Source organism: Equus caballus, chromosome 1 (genome assembly GCF_041296265.1).
Source record: "Equus caballus isolate H_3958 breed thoroughbred chromosome 1, TB-T2T, whole genome shotgun sequence".
NCBI classification, from domain to species: domain Eukaryota; kingdom Metazoa; phylum Chordata; class Mammalia; order Perissodactyla; family Equidae; genus Equus; species Equus caballus.
This window is the reverse complement of record NC_091684.1, coordinates 149,465,225-149,487,642: the sequence shown is the minus strand read 5'-3', so window position 1 is coordinate 149,487,642 and position 22,418 is coordinate 149,465,225. Positions and strand designations below refer to the sequence as shown.

General features: G+C 33.2%; 1 protein-coding gene across 6 annotated transcripts in view; it reads left to right on the top strand.

The window, feature by feature from the left end:
- UNC13C (unc-13 homolog C) overlaps positions 1-22,418 on the top strand; it is a 557,967-nt gene that overhangs the window by 408,412 nt on the left and 127,137 nt on the right. For all 6 annotated transcript variants that reach the window (XM_070236389.1, XM_070236405.1, XM_070236396.1 and 3 more), the window contains one exon: positions 17,418-17,544. In XM_070236389.1, the coding sequence (XP_070092490.1) occupies positions 17,418-17,544 (127 nt within the window). The remainder of the gene's footprint in view (positions 1-17,417; positions 17,545-22,418) is intronic.

The following is a 22,418-nucleotide window of genomic DNA, read 5'->3' as shown; positions in this document are numbered from 1 at the left end:
CATTGTATATGAGTTAAACATATTTTTGGAAATTTCATAGTGGCTGTAGTTAACACAAGGAAAAGGACATATCAAGTTTAAAAGCCTTTTAATCAAAATTTCATTTGAATAGCTTTAAAAAGAAGAACTTTAGGTTCTCAATAGCAACCATACACATATTAGAGGTAGTACTGCTTCAGATAAATTTTCTGGACTTTTTTTAGTAGAAAATGAGAGTAAATTAATGTAATGCTAAGAGAAATGCAATTTTATTGACTGTTTCTGACTGATGAAAAGGTATTAAGCACTCATTAATGGAATACCTTTAAAGGATAAATAGTTCAGAGGTATTCAGACGCTGATTTTCTCTGTATCTTAGAACTCCCATAATGACATGCTTCACTGAAATTTTCACTTATTTTCTAGTTCCAAGGATAATGGAAGTTGATTTGCTATATAATACAATAGAATTTTTCTGTATATTAAATTGATAATACATATCTGATAGCAGCATTTAGTACCATACTATTTCAATATGTATTGATGCTACTGTTATCTGCTTTTGGAATATGTCCATGAGGTACTTAGGCTTGAAATAAGCAATAAATGAACCAAAATGAGATAACTAATGAGAGACAGTGAAGAGAATAAGATAAATTTCCAGATTTCAAATGAATTGTGCTATTTCATGACTTGACTCATCTTCATATTATTGCACATATATTCATTCACCAAGGATACATCAAAAATAATTATATGTTGTGGTATTCATAGTTTACTTTGCCAATCCTTTTGGTCTTCAAATGATGAATTCCAATTCATTTATTCAAAGTTTCTTTGAGCTCCTACTTTTTGCAAACACAGATGTAAACACTAAGATTGACATGATCAAACCAGAGATCTCAGCATTATAGCTTGCTTAGGGGAAGAGTTAATAAGAAAATACAAGGAGCCATTAGCATGACTCCCCACTGAATAAGAGGTCAGCATGGAATAGTAATAGTGAAGGATAACTCCGTGAGTTATGCAAATTCAAAGCTGCATTTAAATATGATGATTATGGCTGCAGCTAGATGAAATGGGAATTCGTCCAAGACAGGGAGAAAATAGCCAAAGTGAATACACAGATGCAGAAATAGTAAGATGATTCCAAAAAGATGGTCAGAATGTAGCACTGTGACAGATATGCAGCTGCCAGAATTGGGGTACATGATGAGGATTAGATTTTGGAACTAACTGAGAGGCAGAATTATCAGAACAAAGGTACTAGATTAGAACTATACAAGAAGCAGCGTAAGGAGTGTGATGTCACGTACGTCTAAATTACTTTCACCTAAAGCCTGGATTATTCCTAAAAAAGTAGCTTTCAGACTTCAGTATGCAAAAACATCACCTGGAGAGTTTGCTAAAAGATAACTCCAGATCCCAGGATTCTAAAGCACATGACAAAAAGGCATGTTAGAGATCAACTTAGGGCTGAATCTGCCTATAAAAGTCAATTGCCTCTGGAGAGGTTAATTATCAAGCCAGAATGTTGCATCTCTAAGTAAAAAGAGTTACATATATGATTGTTCTATTTTGGCAAATACAATCAGACCACATAGACACACACACTCACACATTTGTACAGCTAAGGATAGAGGTACACCAGTCCATGTGTGTGTGCATGTGCTGGAAATCTAAAAATAGATTCAAAGGAAAATGTAATATGGCACATTGAAGAAAGGCAGAACAACCAAAAGAATGAAAACAAAATTTAAAAAATAAGCTGAGAGGATCAAAGAGAGTTGTTGAAATGAAAGCTAGGTAAAGAAAGTCTAATGTGTAATTAGAGTCTCTGAAGAAGAAAAACAAGACAAGAGAATCGAACTTATATTTAAAACTGTAATAAAAGAAAACTTTATGGAAACAACAAAAAAAATCTCACGGCCCACTTCATACTATAAAAATCAGCCTGGAATGGTAACCTGTAAAAGAGAGCCTAGTAAAATTTTAGTTAGAGTTTTAAAGATAAAGAAAATATCCTCAGGGTCTCTTGGCACAAAGAACAAATACAGGCAAGTGGAAACACCAGTAAAGCAGGGATTGTGATTGTTATCTAAATTTAAACAAATATATTAGAGAAGAAATCTTCTCAAGTAAATATAAGACAATCACAATCATTGATCACATATTAGATCACAAAGGAAGCATTAGCAAATTTTATGAGGTAGAAATGTGAAAAAAGAACTCTGATCAAAATGCAATAAACTGAGAATTATTTTTTTTAAAGAAAGATCCTTCTAACCTGCAATTAAAACAACCAACCAATCTCTATCCTTTGATGAAAGAAGAAATAAAAAGAAATTATAGAATTTTGAAAAAATAATAATAAAATACTGTATAGATTTATGTAGTGTGTATATATATATGTGTATATATATATACTATAGATTTATAGGCTATATTTTGAGCAGTTATATCAGTAAAAATGAAAATAAATGAATTGTATTCTCAACTTAAAAATCTAGAAAAAAACAACAAAGTAACCAAAAGAGTACACAAGAAAGAAGACAAAGGACATAGAGAATAAAAATTAAAAGCATAATTAATTAATAAATCATAATTCTAGGTTTTTGCAGTTAACAAATTAGACCAACCATTACCTAAGTTAATCATCAAAGAGCGAGAAAGCACAAATATGTCGAATAAGAAATGACAAGTGAGAAATAACTACTGAAATAAAGAAATTTAAAAAATTTATGAGACTAATGTACAAAATTATATGCAATAAATTTGAAAAACTAGATGAAATTGATAATTTCCTAGGAAAGCACAATATAGCAACTTTATTTATTCTGTGGAAATTGGTCTGTTTAGGCTTTTTATCTCTTTAAGGGTTAATTTTGACATATTGATGCAAAAGCATTAAATTAAATATTAACAGAATCTAGAGCCATATTAAGGAAATAATTCATCATAGTCAAGGGGAATTTATTTCAAAGGTAAAAGGTACTATGGTCTGAATGTTTGTGTCCTCTCAAGATTCGTATGTTGAAATCTAATGCCCAATGTGAGTGTTAGGAGCTGGGCCTTTGGGATGTGAAAGCGCCTTCACCAGAATGTGACCTTACTGGTGCCTTGATCTTTGACTTCCCAGCCTCCAAAACTGTGAGAAATAAATGTTTGTTGTTTATAAGCCACCTAGTCTATGGAATTTTGTTATAGCAGCCCAAACAGAGTAAGACAAAAGGCTAGTTTAATACTAGGAAATTCATTAATATCATATAACATATTAAAAGATATAAGAAGGAAAAGCATATGATAATCCCCATAGATGCTGAAAAAGCATCTGACAAAATTCGATACATTGCTGAAAAAACATTCATGAAAATGTAAATTGATGGATATTTCCTCAGCATATTTTGTAAAAAGCATTGTATGTGTTTATATGCCTATGTATTAGTACACATATATATATGAAATAGACACATACCGCAATTTGGTAAAGTATTAACTATTGTTGAACGTGAGTAAAGGATATATGAGAGCTCATTGTGCTATTCTTGCAACTTTTCCATAATTTTTACATTATATCCAAATATTACAAAATTCATTATTTTTGAATAATGGAGATAAAGAATGGACTAAACAATGTCATTTTCTGCTGCTATCATCTAGTCCACGTCTTTGATGCTTTTTAACAAAGTTATTGTAATAGCTTTCTCACATAGTGGTTCTTGTTACAAGTACAATCACTTTTATTGCCATTTATAAATTACATTTCAGTAATGTTATATCACTGGATTTTCCACAAAAAGGAAAAACCCAAAAGGAAAGTAGAGGTACAGTCCTATTTTATGTAAGAGGAAATTGAGCCTTCTAGGGGCAAAATGGCTTGCCTAATGGGACAAGGCCAGAAAGTGATACCGCCAAGACTGAAGTGCATGTCTTCTGGCTCCCTTGCTCTCTCAAGTCTGTCCTCCAAAGCATCCATTTAACCCAAAAGACAGATTAGCCTTTCTATATGTTTTTGTTTAAATGTGGAGACCATGTCCTAGGGTTATTTTGTGTCCCCATAGCACATAGAAGAGTGGTTTGTACATCATAAACAATTAATAATACTTGCTGAATTGAATTAAATTTCAATGTGGTGCAAATAAATAGAAAGGGAAAAAGAAAAGAATAAAAGCCTGTGCTTAATTAGTTCTCTGGATATATTGATTCTGTTTGTCTGAACTTTTGCCTGAAGAGTAAAGTTTGTTAGCTGACACCATGAAAAAGGTAGATAAATCAATACAAGCGGAAGATTGATTATATAAAGGTAGAATATAAAATGTAACTAAAAATACAAAATATTTGACTAGTATTTTTAACTTTCAGACACTATGTCTGTTTTGATAAGCGTTTGCCTAGATGTAGTGCAGTTGACATCATGTAACTTCTGTGTTCATAAATCTTCAAATACATGAAGTATTTTCAATCACAGACCCTTGCCTAAAGGATGAGGTATACTTTTACTAAGTAAATATTTTATTGAACTATAGCATACATAGAGACAGTGCCCAAATCATAGATGTCCATCTGGATAAATTTTCACACACTGAATTTACCTGTTAATGGAAGCTCAGAAGCCACCACCATGGTCCTTTCCAGTCACTACCCAATCCCTCTAATAACGTTACTCACTACTTTGACTTCTAACACAACAGAATGGTGTTGCCTATTCTGGAACTTCATGTAAGTCAAATCATAGAGTACCTTCCGTTTTGTACTGGATTTTTTTTCACTCAACATTATATTTGGTGAGATTTTACACATACGGTTGCATTAAATTATAGTCCATTCTCATTACTGATTGTATTCCAATATATTGTATTTCATAGTGGCATGTTTATGCTACTGTTTATGGATTTTAGCGTTGAGGTATATTTGGGTAGTGATTTTAGGTTATTATCAATACTCCCGCTGTAAATGTTCTTACACACGTTTCAGTGAATATACGTAAACTTTTCTGTCATAGATATACCAAAGGAGTGGACTTACCAGGTCGTGGGGATGCGCATATTCAGTTTTGTAGATATTTCAAAATAGTGTACCAAAGTGGTTATACCAATGACCTCTTCCACCAACAGTGTATGAAAGTTCCAGTTGCTCCATATTTTCACCAACTTGGTATTGCCTGTCTTTTTCATTCTAGCCATTTTGGTAGGCATGTAATGGTGATTGAATTAAAATTGTGGTTTAATTTCCATTTTCCTGATGACTAACTTCACTAACTTATTGGCCATTTGTATATTTCTTTTGTGGACTACCTTTTCAATCTTTTTTTATTGAATCGTCTGAAATTTTCTTAATATTTAAAAATTCTTCGTTTATTGTAAATATTAGGCTTTTATTGGATATTTGTATTGAAAATATTTTCTCTCGGTCTATGGCTTGCTTTTTTATTCTCTTAATGTCTTTGGGAAATAGAAGTTCTTAATTCCAACAGTGTAATTTATCGATAACCTCCTTTATTGTTAGTTCTATTTTTGTCCTATTTAAGTAATCTTTGTCTATCTATGATCATGAAAATAATCTCCCATATTTTCTTCTAAAAACTTTATTTTACCTTTCAATTTTAGATCTACAATCCATCTGAAACTCAATTTTGTGCACCAAACTACCCTTAATGAAGTTGTGTGATGTAATAGAAAGAGCTTAGACCCTAAAGTCAGATACATCTAGAGAATATAACAGAAAAATGTAAAAGTGTATGCTCGAGAATACACAAAGCATAGTTTCTTAGACACCATTCTAAATGATGATATAAATCTCACTTTATTGGTATGGAAAAATGTTGAGTGAAAGGAGTGGCTTATAGAATAAAACTATTTATACAAATTGTATGAACACATGTATTTATAGATACCTAAATTCATAGAGTGTTATCCTGAAGGGTATTCAGAGTTTAAGAGCATATCTGTGAATCGTGGGATTTCTGGTAATCATGATTTCTTCTTTGAACTTTTCTGTATTGTTTGAATTTTTTTCAGTGAAAATTCATTTCCAAAATAAACATGAGAAACATTCTTACTAAAATACAAACAAGTGCATAGGAGATGATCACAATAACCTTTTGTATCTTTCCATTCAATCTTTTTTCTTGGCATAGGTAGGTGTTGGCTGTTTTATCCTTTAATAAAAAATGTAATTCCTATTTAATTAGACTTCCAAATCTAGTTATAAGTCTGGCCTAAGGGAGAGAGAGGTTTTAACAGAGGAACTCCTTGTGTCCAATGAAGCTTTATTTCTCTAATGAAAAATAATGATTCAGGATAAAGTGAATTGCTTTTAAACTTTATCTACATGCTGTTCCGAAAGAAGGAACCAATCCCTCCACATCTTTGCATGTTTATTAATGGAGCCAGCCAGTTCAGTTGTATGTACTTTGCTTGCCTATCAAAAATATGACTGATCATGTAATTCTTCAGTCCTTGGAAAATTTTCCTCTCGTGACTCAATAGCTCTTGATTGGTTATCCCGTAGCCTCTAGTGAATGGGAGAGCCACAGGCCAGCCTATGGTAAATAATTGTACATGTTTGTGTTTCTGTTTAGAAGCCTGTAATATTTTTTTTTCCTTTATTTTGTCCTTCAAGCATTTTAGCAAATGTATCTATCCACTAGTATCTAGATGTATCTTTTATCTAGTGGAGGATTCCTTAACCTCCTACTTGCTTTCCTCTTTCTCTCCAACTACAACATAGTTTTCTTTAATTATGTATTTTATTATCAATCTGTTCCATTTGTTTCACTTTTTTCCCTATGTTGGATCTCCACTCTCTAGTAGTAGAAGTTTCTGATTTTTAGCTCAATCATTTATTCTCTAATTTTCCACTCTAAGTATTATCCGTGCATTCTAGAACATTTTATTGAGCTACCCTTCAAATTACTTAGTTGTTTTCTTAAATTGTCTATTTTGCTCTTTATTGTTTCTGGCTGTATTTTTTAAATGAGGTATTGGTTTTTGAAAATGTAATACAAGTACATGATTAAAACAATCAATACCAAAATGTATTTTGTAAAAAGTTTCTTTTTGATACCTGACCAATCTTCTTCCCCAAAGATGATCATTTCCAGGTTCTTATGTATTTCTAGAAATATTTTAAGCATACACATGTACATACGTACATATCGTATTCTTTTTTACACAAGTGGTCATACATCATCCATACTGTCCTGCACCTTGATATTTTACTTAACAGTATAACTTGGGTCTTATACTATGTAAACACATTTAGATCTACCTCATTCTTTATTATAATTTTATTGTTTTCAGCGGAACGGATGTATAAAACATACTTATTTCTTCCAATATCAATAAATATTTAGATTATTTTTAATAATTTGCTAAGATAAATACCTCTGAACTTATAATTTTTGTTTACAAGTGAAAATATATTTAGAAGTGAAATTTTAGAAGTACAATTATCAAAATATTTGTGCATTTAAAATTTTGACATATGTTGGCAATTTTTCCCTAAAAAGCAAAACAGTATATTTTGTATTTTTTGCAATCTGATAGATAAATGCCATGTCATTAAATTCTCATTTTGTTAAATATGAACAAAGTTATGCTTTTTTCACATGTTTAAAGAGCATTATCTTTTTTGAAATTAGAATTTCTAAATTATTAATAAAGTAAAAAATAACCATTACCACAAATAATAAAATGAAAAGTAATCAAATATTTACAATGGTTGAATAACTTCCAGATAAAATATAAATTAATTGAAGCTTTTTTTTACCTATTCATGCCTTATCAATTAGTTCCATTTCCATTGTACACTGTAAATAATAATGACATGATGGTAACCCAGAAAGCAAAGGAAAAAATAGCTTAGGTGAAAATCTATACAAGAGAAATCTCTACTTTTCATTTTTGTATGTTGTAAATAATGGATAGAAATCAATTTTATCCTACAAAAGAATTTCAACTACAGGTTACATTTAAATAAGTAATGAGAAAATGTACAGGAAACTACAAGAAGTGAAATCCATAAAGATTCGAGTCTTTTCAGAAAAGACTACAAGCAATGATTTTGCAATAAATGTTATAAACTTCTGAGAAATATATGAAACATTATTTGTGAGGGGTTTATATGAGCTATGTATATGGGAGGAAAGTTACGTTTATATTTTATTGATAATTATCAATAAAAAATTTATTGATATAAATAGGGCCTTTTATTTTAATATAGAAAACTGGACCTTTTAAGACACAGCAGTGACTTTTTCCTCAGGGGAAGCTACAAACCAGAAAACTTGTAGATCAAGTCCAGTTTTGAACAGGTCCTCCTCCAGTCTGATTGATGACCCACTCTATTCTCAGCAAGACTGAGGAGAAAATGAGGGGATAGACATGGCAAAAGGGTTTGATACAACATTTATATTCTTTTATCCATCCATCTTTCTATCTATGGTTCTAAGCAGACAACGTGGTGTAGAGTCAAAGTTTTAATAAGTTACCATATCTGTTTTCAGAGAGCTCATCTAGAAAGGCAAGTGGTGAGAGGCAAGGTTATATAATAGAAATACACAGAACCAAGGTTAGACTCCATGCCTCACCACTTATACCACAATCACTGCTGTTACCACCAAAGTCCAAGCCACCCCATCCATAGCTTGTCCTACTACAGTAGCCTCCTCTATACCCTCCTGCTTTGACTTTTGGATCCCTATAATCTATTCTCAAGACAGCAACCAAAGAGATGTTTTAGAAATGTAAATTAGACCAAAATTCTCCAATGTTGTTCCATAACTAGTAGGGGGAGAGGTCCTTGTCATAGGCTACAAGAGCTCATGTGACCTGGCCTCAGCTTCTCTCTAAAATCAGTTCTCACTACTCTCACTCACTTACTCAGCTTCAGCCACATTGGCCTCCTTGCATCACTTTGAACTTGTCAAGCACACTCTTGCTTGAGGGCCACTTCACCTGCTGTGTTTTCTACCTGAAATGCCCTTCTGGGACATGGCTGCATGGTTTGCTCTCTTACTTCATTCAGTTCTGCTTTCATGTCACCTCATTAGAGATCTTCCCTGAGCACCCTATCAAAAAAGGAATTCTCAGCTCCTCTACTCCTTATCTTTCATTATTTTTTTCAGAACACTTAGTACTACCTCACATTAGATTGGATGGTTTTGATTGTCTGCCTTTCCTCACTATATTATAAATTCCAAGATGGCAGGAATACTCTGTTTTCTTCTTTGCTGTATTCTCCATGTATGGAATAGTACCTGATTCATAGTAGATAATCAATGAATATATGTTGCATAAATGAATGGAATCCACATTCCGGTCCTCAGTTATAACTCTTATGTAAATACTCTGTATACATCTATTGGTAAGACTCTGGATAAAAATGCAATATAAGTGAAGCTCATTTTTATTTCTTTTTTATACCCTTGCTTCATGACTTGTCAATTAATTAGCTTCTTTGGGTGTCTTTATTTTACCATTATGTTCCAGCCTGTTGGCCATCTCTGTCTTTTTTAACACTTTTTCCCATTTCATCCCATTTTTTAAAAAATAACTATCCATCTATAGTTTCCTAGCACCAGATTATATGGTCCTGCCTTCATACTGCTTCCTGATTTTCCAAAGTTTATGACTCAGACAAGTCATGGAGCATTCTTCCAAGTCATACCATGGAATGGTATGCTCTTCCTTCTGGGTGTTATGAAAGAGTAGCTTCACATTCTGGCATGGCTGCAAAACACTTCCTAAATGTAGGAACTGGTCATAGATGAAGATTATAGAGGAAGTGTCGGTGCTGTACCATTTAATTCTGGCCAAGAAAAGTTTGAAGTCAAAAAGGGTGATCGAATTGCACAGCCCATTTGTGAATAGAATTTTTATCCAGGAATAGAGGAAGTTCAAGTTTTGAATGACACTGAAAGGGGGTCAGGAGGTCTTGGTCCCACTGAAAAGAACCAGTCTTACTGAAAACCCACTAGTCTACATTTTGGGTTGTCGATCTACACTGGAATTCTAAGCAGTTATATCAGAGAGCGTATCTACGAAGAAGTATGATCCCACATCATTCCTGGTTTAATGAACCCAGGGAGCCTGGATTCATTCTGGGATTCTGCTGAGAGATTGGTTGTAATTATGAGCAGGATTTCCAGGTACTCCTCGCAAGGGTAAAACTGCTTCTGGCATCTGTTTCAGTGGTCATAGAGTAAGGCAATATTTTACTAATTTTGCTTGGTCTTTTTTTCCTAGTGTTTTGCTAAAGCTTAGTTATCAGAAATGTATCATGAAAGAAACTTCAATGTCTTCTTTCTTACCCTACAAAAATTAATGACGTTTGTTCCTTCATTGTCATTGATTCTTAAGATAATTGACTACAATGATTTACTATTGTGGCTAATCTTATCTCTTGTTTATTGATTTTCCTCTCTGGAAGCTTCACATTGGTCCAAATTACTTTTTTGCTAGCATGTTATGCATAGCCACTTATTTTTTCATTTTTATTTTATTACTCCAAGCTTTATACCTTGTTAACACCATAGCTTACTTTGGCAGCTGGCATTTTAGATGAGTTCTCACCCCAAAGATGTGCCGATATTGCAAGACCTTTATAGAGCTACTCAAAAACGGAAAATCGTAACACTTATTCTTTTTTTTTAACTTCTAATTATGCCTTAGCATTCTCAGTGTATAAAAAAAAAACTCATGACCCCCATCTATGTATTGTTAATATGAATTTAGTTATCTTTGATAGCTGTCTATATGTGTGTATGTATCTACAAAAGTCTGATACATACTTATTTTTAGAACCAAAGTCTCTAGGTGATAAGGTTTTGGGTTTGTGAGCACACAATATCTCACAAAACATCATATGCATAGGGCCCCTAATACTGGCTTTTTATTTGATATTCCTTCCAGACCTTCCATATCACCACCTCTTAGAGACAGAGCAGGCTGTCAAACACTGAGAGGGATGTTTAAGAGACCTACAAAATTGTGTGCTACCAACTATAGGACAATGCAGAGTGTTTATGCAATAAAATGACATCACAAATTAAGGACTGGAAAATGACACTGTGTTGATTGATGACAGCAGATTTGCCTTTGGCATGAGAATGGGTTGAGTGTATACCACCTCTACCCTGTAAGCCAGTACTTAATATACATTTCTGCATTGTACATAAAACCCCATGCATAAACCCTAACTCTCAGAAGAAAATGTATTCTTTCCAAGTAAATGCTGGTAAACACCATCTGAAGGAAAATAGTCATATCCTTCTAAATTGCCAAGCTTTTTCCTTGTACAATTTTAATGAAGTGTTTTTAGTCTCATAGTAAAATATTCATATTTCTCATTGAAATTCGAAGATTAAATTTTGTACAAAATTAGTATACTGCAGTTTGTAAAATGAATTAAATGTTTTATTTTGTAAATGTAATGAGCTGGTTAAACCTTTGTTGCCAAAATTAAAAATGTAGGAGGATTGATAGCTAAATAAATTCCAAGAGTCATTCACATCATATGAGATAAATACAATTTTGTCAGTGTCGTCTACCACTAAGCAGAAGATAATTTGGGTAGAATTAAAGATAATTTGAAGGATATTTTTGAATTTGATATTATAATCTTTTACGCTGATATTCGTAGGTGGTAGTTAGGATGTAATTGTAGTTTATTTGAAATATCTCCTTATATGTATATGATTATACATTATGGGAGGAATATAGCAAGACCTGAGAAAAACAGGCATATGGATTTTGGAACAATAACAGCTCACTTTTTATAGACTCATTTAAGTGGTAATAATAACTACTCAGGATATAGCTAAGAGCCCAGAACTATGAAACAAGGCTGACAGGAAGATAAAAAGTGCTATCAGTCTATCTACAAAGCCTGTGTATTTCACTTCTATGATTATCCTCTCTCAGAGCCTATATGCTATTTTCTAACGTGAACTTAAGTTTGATTAACTGATTTTCTATGGGATGGTGCATCAATTCATTGTAGGGTCTTCTAGAGGTGCTTATACTGATATAGTTCCACAGAGCAAGGGGACAGCCTGATAATACACTATATAGATATAGCTATATAACGAAACAGACAGGAAATTAGAAAGCAGAGTAAAGCAGAGTAGTTTGGAGATTAATTAATAAGTGGGTCTCCATCTTCAAAAACCTTTTTTGTGATGCAATAGAATGTAACTCCATGTAGCCTAACTCCATAACAGACAATTTGACACAGTACACATTTGTTTATTTCTTACTTGTGCAAGTCAAAGTAGGTATTTCTTATGGGGCAGCTCTCCTCTGAGAAGTGCTTTCTGCCCTCTGCGGTCCCCTAGAGTTTTAGAATCTTTGGCTGGATCTTCTGTATCTGGCAAGCAAATGAGGGAAAAGAGAGCACAGAGGATTTCACAGGAGGTGTTTCAGGGCAAGACTGGAAATGGCATATATTACTTTGACCCAAAATTGAGTCATAGCCCACACCTGTCGCATGGAAGTTTGGGAAATGTAGTCTGGTTGTGTGCCTGGCAGGAAAAAAGACATGGTTTGGTAACCAGTTAGTTAAACCTGGCACAAATACTGAGGTTCGTGATGATTACAACAGGTCACTGCTGATAAAAGTTTTAATTATATTTAATATTTGCTACTTAAACACAAATACCACAGGTGGACCTTATTATTCAAGAGCATACCCTTTCCATTTTCCTTTATATTTCCCTCAAGATCAAACCTACATCACCAACTAGCTCAATAAACTGAAAACCTCTTGCTTTATCAGCTGAAGTGCATAATGCATGAAAAGATGTCACTTATTCTTTTGTTGAATTGGCAGAATGTGAAAACAGATGGTACCAGTCTCCTATTTCTGTCCACAGAGAGCAGTAAATATCAGTTGATGGTGCATGAGAGATACATGACTTAAAAGGATAGAAACTAATTCTTATGGGTGTGAAAGCAATTCTGTAAGGAGGAAACTATTAGTAATTCTAAGGTTTTTTTCAGCAAATGGGTTGGTAAAACCCTGATAGTTTGAGTTATCATATCAGGTACTTTCTTAGGAACTGAAATGGATGGTCTCTAGACTAAGGCAAACCAGATTTCATCTTTTAAAAAGATCATTAACATCATTTATCTCTCTTTTCCCTTATCCATCCTCAATGGGAGAGTCTTGGGAGGTGGGGAGGAAGGGGAAAGGGCCTGGATAATGTGTGGCTATAAAAAATTATACATATAGAAGTGTTTCTTTCCTGGAACTGTGGGAAAAACTGGAATAAGGAGAATATAGGAATGTAGGGAGCTTGCAGAGTCCAGGAGGATGGGTTTGGGGAGGTCTGTAACTTCTGAGCAGAGAGCCCAAACGAGGAGGAAGGAAAGATTTCTGAATTATGGAGAAGTGAAGTGCAAATGGGTTAAGCAAATAAACTGAAAGTCTTGCCTGAAAAACTAACTGGGATGCTGCCCACAGTTGGCTTTTACCTGGCAGGGACAAAGGACAGGGATTGGTATAGGCTTTCCTTTTAAGGCACAACATAAATTTAAAGTTTACCCAAACTCACCACCGAAACATGTAAACCTATGAGTAGAGACAGGGGGAAAAGCCTCGTCTTAACTGGACACATAGTTATATAATTCCACAGAAAAGACACATGTATATTAAATAGTATTCCTTATAAGTAAGAAGTCTTGTTTTATATAATATGTGTCCTCTAACTCAAATTCCTCTTCTGCACTAAACCACTAACAGCAAATCATTTCACTATTTAATTGTTCACCTGAAGCACGAAGTTGGGCTAAATGCATCTCCTCCAAGAAACCACATCCTCCTGACCACATATCAAATCATGGCACTTGCCATATTGTATTAAGTTTACTTCTATCCGTTACCCTTCCTCCCTAAGCTCACTCCTAACACTTGCAGAGGCAAGAGCACAAATGGAGGCCCATATACCATAGACCTAAATATGTACAATGTATAAATCAAGCTAGTAAACTGCTAAATAAAATGTGTTCTATCTTCCTACCTCAGTAAAGATACCTTTATATCAGCATGGTAAAAAATTTGTGTGTAACAGTTATTTTTTAATATGCTAAAGTTGGCAACATATCAAAGAACACAATTTAATTATCAACATGCATATTTGAGTGTTCAGCTTGGTCTGGCAATGTCTGAGTTTTCAAAGAAAGATATAAATTTATAAATTATTATATTTTTCTTTCAGAAAATGTATATTCTCATTTTTATTTCAGCAAAATTACTAATTATGCAGTTATAATACAAATTTTCAAATATTTTGTAGTTCTACTTACAGTAGTGCCAAATAATACAACCTTTCCTAAGTCACATTGTCTGCTCTCTAATTTTTTCCTGTTTTAAAAAATTTAAGCCTACCTTGTCTTTGGGCTTTTTTCTATTTCTTTTCAGCCTTTTTTTTTCTTTCCTGAGATCTGCTTACATTTTTTCTATCCAATCTCAGTTTATACACATTCTTAATATTTAAAAGATTAAATATTAAGAAAAAGGAACCGTCATACACTGCTGGTGGGAATGCAAACTGGTGTGGCCACTATGGAAAACAGTATGGAGATTCCTCAAAAACTTAAAAATAGAACTACCATACGACCCAGCTATCCTACTACTGGGTATCTATCCAAAGAGTGTGAAGTCAGCAATTCCAAAAGTCCCATGCACCCCAATGTTCATTACAACATTATTTACAATAGCCAAGACGTGGAAGCAACCTAAGTGCCCATCAACAGATGATTGGATAAAGAAGATGTGGTGTATATATATATATATAGATAGATAGATAGATATATAATGGAATACTACTCAGCCGTAAAAAAGAACAAAATCGTCACTTTTGCAACAACAGGGATGGACCTTGAGGGAATTATGTTAAGTGAAATAAGCCAGATAGAGAAGGACAATCTCTGTATGACTCCACTCATATGAGGAATTAAAAAATGTAGACAAAGAGAACAGATTAGTGGCTACTGGGAAAGGTGGGGTGGGGGGTGGACACAAACGGCGACGGGGTGCACCTACCATGTGACTGACAAACAATAATGTACAACTAAAATTTCACAAGATTGTAACCTATTATTAACTCAATAAAAATTTTAAAAATAAATAAAATAAAATAAATTTTTATTGTATTCAGTATGGACATGATTTAAATATATACTTATAAAAAGATGTAATTAGTAAACTACAAAAGTTAAAATTTTAAATTATTTCCATATGTGTTTTCAGATATAGTTCCTATAGTTTTCAGAAAGTTATTTTCTTCTAAAATATTCAAAATATTTATTAAAATGAGGACAAAATGCAAATTATTTTATGTAAACTTTTATATAAATCATTTGAATACAACTAAAATTTAATTAGTTAAATTTCATAAGTCTAAATTTCAAAAATAAAACTGTGGACCATTCTAGCATTCAATAGCCATCTAGTTGGCAAAGAATCAATATCAGGCTTCATGTATATTACATCTAGAACTGCACATATACAAACTTTGAGAGTAATATGGATTGTTTAATATTCAGAATACTCCTGAGCCATCATGTGTGCTTGTTTTGCATACTGCATGGATTTGTGAGAGCCTTTGAAAGCATGAATTGGAACCAAAGAAAAGAGGTGCCCGTTAATATTTGAAAAATAATCCACTGCATTTATGCTGTCCAGAGGAAAAATCTGCTGAGTTAATTAGTTTGCCCTTTCTCTTATCTAAATGCTTTTATAGCTCAAATTCCTTCCCATCCTCCAAAGCAGTATCCATTTCTGTTGTCAGCAATGGCAATCTGCAAACCTTGATAGCATTTGGACAGTAATCTTTTGTTTCTAGGATACAGAAGAAAAGATAGTCCAAAGTGTTTCTCTGGGGCTTAGAAGGTGTTAATCATAAGAGCAAGTGATGTTAGTCAAGAGAGCAAACGTTTAGCATTCTGGCTTGCTCTGTGCCAGCACCAAGTGTGGGATCCCAAGTGACAGAGGAGCCCACAAGGTATTTAGTTTTTGAGTTTGTATTTGTGGTAAGTGGAGCACTCTAAATGTGTGAGTCCTAGGGCAAGGGTCTTCTCTTGTCTAGGTTTCAATGTGTTACTGCATTAAATTCTTACCTCTGAGTTTATCAAGTAAATGTTTCCTCTAAAAGTGTAGAAGGATGCTAGACATCTAAAGGGAGAGGTGTAGTGGGGACAGCCGGCGGTGAAAGAGGGAAAAACTGAAATGAATTTGAAGGGAGCTGAAGCAAAACATCACAGTTCATTAATTTTATTTGGAAGTTTGGAGTTTGGTCTAGAAAGATTAGTTTATTACTTTTGTTTCCGTGTGTCTGTTCTCTCTCTCTTGGTTCTATAAATTGTCTTGAATTAGTTATTGTTTAGATAATTTGAAAATATTCTATTTGGGGATGTGTTACCTCTTGTGTTTATCATTGGGATTTAAGTTCCTCTATAGAAAGGTTTTGGAAAGTAGAGATGCCTTCAATTTGTTTATAACAATCTAATTGCTTCAATTAATATTTTCAGCCTGGAATGTAATATATGGGATGTTTCTACTATAAATCAAGCCCTTAATTTGAAGAAGATTCACAGACCTCAACTAGAACTTCTCAGAGGGCACTTTCAAATGAACATAGTTAGGGACATTTTGGGTTTGGTTGTGTCTAAACTCGTAGACAGAATTGCCCAGGATATTAATAATGGGGGTGGGGGAGAAATGTGTTCTGTAACACTATTACTTATCTCTATTCCCCAGTACTGTAAGTCCAGATTAAAATAACAGTTTGAAGTTATACTTTTTGAGCAAGAGAGAAAAAATACCATATATTAGGAAATCCTGCTAAAGAAGTGTCAAAAACCACAGGGTGCAAAATAATTTTAACTGAACTTAAAAGGTGAAGAAGAAATCATCTGGCTTAGCAATTAGATATATTTCCTCTCATTTCAACCACCTCAATTCTTTAAGTGTTAAATATCCAGGCCTGAAATGTGATCTACTCATTCACTTTCCAGTATTAATCAGGGATTATGTCTCCTAGTTTGATTCATATTTTAACCATGCTTAAAGTTTTTATTCTTTCTGGCACTTTGCATCAGGCTAAGAGTAGTCAAACTATGGAAGTTTGTAGATAAATAGAAAACTTTTAGTATGGTATTACTCTTTAATTGCTTCAGAATTCTCACCTTTTTTAGGAAGGCACAATATAACATTCAAGTTATTTCACATTACTGCTTGACCTACTCTACATAGGACCTATGATGATTTTCTGTGTTTTATAAAATTTCAGGTCCATCATTAGCAATTCACTTTGCTTTTACCACAAATACACTATTTTCTTCCTTTTTGAAATACTAATAATAAAAGTAGGTTGGAACACAGCAGCATTGTTGGCAAACCAAACTTTATTAAATGTTTGATTTTATCTGTTATAGAACATGAAAAGCAGCGGTTATGCAAGAGCACCGATTATATGAATTTGCATTTCAAAGTGAAATGGTTTTATAATGAATATGTGCGAGAACTTCCTGCCTTCAAGGATGCTGTTCCTGAATACTCCTTGTGAGTAGCGATTTTCACCCCCAAGTTTGTTCTCAAATCATAGTCTTGTAAAATTACACCTGAATTATGCAGCCCTAAAATCTCTTCACAGTCTTCATTTAAATGCAGACATTTCTATTATAAAATTAACATTAACTGATTTGCATGTCTTTGGGAACCATATTTAATTGAATTGTGTTGCATTTTTCAAATATGACTTACTTGGATATTCGACTCAAAGAGAAAGAAACACATGATAGGATATAGCCTACAAGATGAAACTATATCCTATAAAAGTGCTTGAAACTAGGTTTTTTGGGGAAAATGACAGTGCTTGTATATTGATCTATATGATCAGATTTTCCCTTTAATTCAAACTGCAAAATATCTTAGAGATTCATATTTCTAAAATAGAAGTCATCGTTAAACAGGTAACTTTTTTCATAAATACGTCTCTATCAAATACATTTGTAATCACACAATCAGACATGTAATATTCTGCAGTGGATACTTATTAGAATTCTACTTTATTCTATTGAGGGGGTCTTCCATATACCAGGCACTGTGCCAAGTACTGAAGGACAACAGTAAATACTATAAAGACCTCACTCAGAAAGGAACTTATACTCTAGGAGACATTGATAAGTACAAAGTCATGATAAAGCAAGGCAAAAAGAAATAAGTACTAATTCTAGGAGTACAAGTAAAGTGCAATGGGGCCTCACAGAAGAGAGACATTAGCCTTATTTGGGGGACTCTACACAGTATTTATGGATGCAGTTGCATTTGATGTAACTGTGAAAGTATGGTCAGGTTATGGCAAGAAAAGAAAAAAACAAGTGTTAAGGTAGAAAGAAAAACTATGAACATAATTATGGAGGCAGGAATATGTAGGCTATGATTAAGCACTATGATTAAGCACTTATTAGGCACTAAGAGATTAAAAACTACATGGAGACTTCAGCATTCTCACAATGCTGGGGAGACAAAAATTGGAGGTCAAGGCTTTCTAAGGAAGAAGCAGCTTATAAATACCCCAGGCTTTCAGGTGAGATCCCTGAAGGGCTCTGCCCTAGAAATAAAGGCAAACTGGAAATAGCCCTGACTAAAACCAAGCCTTGAATAGATCATGGTAATCTCCCTGCATTCTACCTATGAGGAGAAATTTAGATCCTTCTTGGAGGAAATAATCAAAGCTTCCTCAATTTTTCACAAACAATGTATAATAGTCAACAAAAAATTAAAGACTGTCAGGCAACAGGACCAAATGACTAGAATTTAAGATAAAAACAGATATTAGACTTATCAGACATGGACTTTGATGTATACTTCAAAATGTGGGAGAATTTCAACCAAAAAAAATGAAATCTGTAAGAATAATATGGACATTGTAGAACTGACATACGATTAAATTAGGAATATAATAGATGGGCTTAATGGCAGATTATACACAGCAGAAGAGGGGCTAAAATAACTAGAAGATAGGATTGGACAATATATCCATATAAAAACATAGAGAGGCACAGAAAACGCAAGATATAGAAAAAATAGAACAAGGTATATATGGAACAAATTATAAAGATCTGATATACAAAGAATTGAGACCCAGAAAAGGAGAAGAGAGAAAGAGTAGTACCAGAGCAATGTTTGGGAAGATACTAGGTGTGGAATAGAAGGGATTGAAACCAGAATACAATGCAATGATATCTTTTAAGTACTGAAAGAAAACAACTAACAACTTAGATTCTAGAAGCATCAAAAACTCCTTCAAAAATAAAACAAATAAAGACATTTACATAACTGAGAAGCTAAAAGAACCGATTTCCTGCAGACCTTCGCCAAAAATATACATACTATAGCCATGCCTCAGATAGAAGGAAAATTACCCAAGGTGAAAATACAGTAATGTAGTAAAGAATAAAAAGCATGAAAAGTAATGTAGTAAAGAATAAACACATATTAACTATTTAAAATAAAAAGTAATTTCTATAGAATAAAATATACATAGAACTAAAATACAAGACAACAGCATGAAAAGGTGAAAGAGCAATAAATGGAGTTACTATGTTATGAGATCGTTGAATTGTTTGGAAAGTGTAAAAGTCACTAATAACTCATAGATGCATATTATAATATATAGTGTAATTCCTTAAGGTATAATATAATACTATGCATCAATAATATAATGGGGGAAGAGGAGAGAAAAAATACTTAAAAGTGAGAAAGGAGGATGAAAAGAATAAAGAACAGGTAGAAAACTTAGGGGGGAAGCAAGATGATAGATTTAAAATTAGATATATCAGAAAATTAAGTGTAATCATAAAATGTAAATGAATTAATACTCTAGTCAGCAGATATTGTCTTACTAGATAAAAGAGTAAAACCCAAAATATCTTGCTTGCAATTTGTTCACCTAAAATAGAAAGGTGATTCAAAAGGATGAAAACAATAATTGAAAGAAAACTCATGCAGTTATACTAATATTAAACAAAATAGCCTTTAAAATAAGAAATATTTTGAGAGATAGACACACTTCACGATGTTTAAAGGAGTAATTCAACAAAAAGATATATAAGTTCTAAAGTTGTATGTATGATATAACATGTTGGCAAATATAGAAAGCAAAAGTTGTCCAAAGTGAAAGGCAAAATAAACAAATCTACAATTCTATTTGGAGATTACACTTCTTTCAGCAACTGATTGAAGAATCAGAGGAGAAAAGAAAATTTTCAACAGCATTAATAACATCCTTAGAGATATTTTTCTATCTATATCTATATCTGGTCATCCAAAGATTCCACAATTAATCATAGACTATTTTTCATACAGTTTGTGCACAGACACACAACCTATCTACAATTTATAATCAATCATGACAAAATACACATTGTTATCAGATGCACGCGGTGCATTTACCAAAATAGACTATCTGCTGGACCATAAAGCAAATCTAATGAATTTTTAAAAATTGAAACATATACTGTGTGTTCTCAAACCACTTTGGAATTAAGCCAGACATCACCTCTAAGAAGATAACTAGAAAATCACCAGATAGGGAAATTAAACAGAACACTCTAAATATTTCATGAGTCAAAGAAGAAATCACAGTGTAAATTATAAAATATTTTAAGTGATAATAAAATATGGCATGTAAAAACTTGTGGACTGCACTTAAAAAAGAAATAGAGGAAAATTTATAGCTTTAATTCTGTATAGATACAAGAAAAAAATCATAAGGTCATTAATGTATCAGAAGAAATTTTTAAAAAGCAAAATAAGTCCAAAGAAATCAGAAGAAATAAAATAATAAATATGACCTAGAATAAAATTATTTGCAAAATTTAAAATTTAAATTACTAAGCCAAAGTTGGTTTCGAAAAGACTGACAAAATCAAAAAAGACTTGAGGCCAGCCCCGTTGCCCAGTGGTTAAGTACTCATGCTCCGCTTCGGCAGCCCAGGGTTTCATCAGTTCAGATCCTGGGTGTGGACATTGCACCACTCATCAGGCCATGCTGAGGTGGCATCCCACATAACACAACCAGGGGCACTCACAACTAGAATATACAACTATTTCTGGGGGGCTTTGAGGGGAAGAAGAAAAAAAATGAAGAATATTGGCAACAGATGTTAGCTCAGGTGCCAATCATTACAAAAAAAAAAAAAAAAAAGGCTTGGAACAGCAATGAAAAAGAAAGAGGAGATGTCCCAAATTATCATAAAAAGACACCACTAAAGATACTACAAAGATGAAAAAAAAGAACATTTATGCCAATACATTTAGAAAGTTAGACAAAATGTACAAATTCCTTTAAAAATAGAAAGTATTAAGCTAACATAAGAAAAAACACAAATATGAATGGGCCCATAACTATTTAAAAGTTGAATCCTCAATTACAAATCCTGTCACAAATAAAACTCTAAGCCCAGATGGCTCCAAAACTGCTTAAGGAAGAATATCACCAATATTACACAAACTGTTGCAGAGAAGGCAGGAATACTCAAATCATTTTTTAAGGTCAGCATATCCTCACTCCTAAAACCTATTGAGAACATAACAAATATGAATAATTACAGCTCAATTTCTCTCATGAACATAGTTTTTAAAAAAAAAAAACTCAAATGACATATTAGCCAACAGAATCCAGTGGTTTGTAAAAAGACTAACATAACAGGATGAAGAGGAATTTATTCCTGGATGTGAGATTAGCTAAACATTTTTAAAGGAATGAATGCAATTTCCCACATTTAAAGAATGAAGGAAGAATGATTCCTGTAATCATAAACACAACTCACAGAATAATCATTCAATAAAATGCAGCATCAATTTATTATAAAAAATCTCTTAGCAAGTTGGGAATAGAAGGGAACTATTTTAATCTAATAAAAGACATTCCCCCTTCAAAAAAAAAAAACTAAACTAACATGCTTACTGATATTGATAAAATTTTAAAAGCAAGGGGGCTAAGATCAAGAATGAGACTGATAAGTGATAACATCACCTTTATTTAACATTGTACTAGAGGCCATAGGCAGTGCAATGAAACAAGAAATGAATAGAAAAGTATGACTGTAAAAGCATCAAATGATGCTGTCAGTATTATATGACAAAATTGTGTATCTAGAAAATCCAAAAGCAACTAATAGAATTTAAAAAGTGAATGTTGGAGTGATGACAGCCTTATAGCAGAGTGAGTTGTTCCCTTAGTCTCTCGCCCACTAAGTTACAACAAAATGGACATTCATTAACCAACAGAGGATTCTCTACAAAGCACAATAGGACATCTGAGAGATCCATACCACCATACATCTGAAGGTGGGGGTTGGGTTCCTGGGAAGCAGTGGAAAGATGTGAATAGAACCCTCCCCCTCCCCTGTGGCAGCCATCTGGGTCAT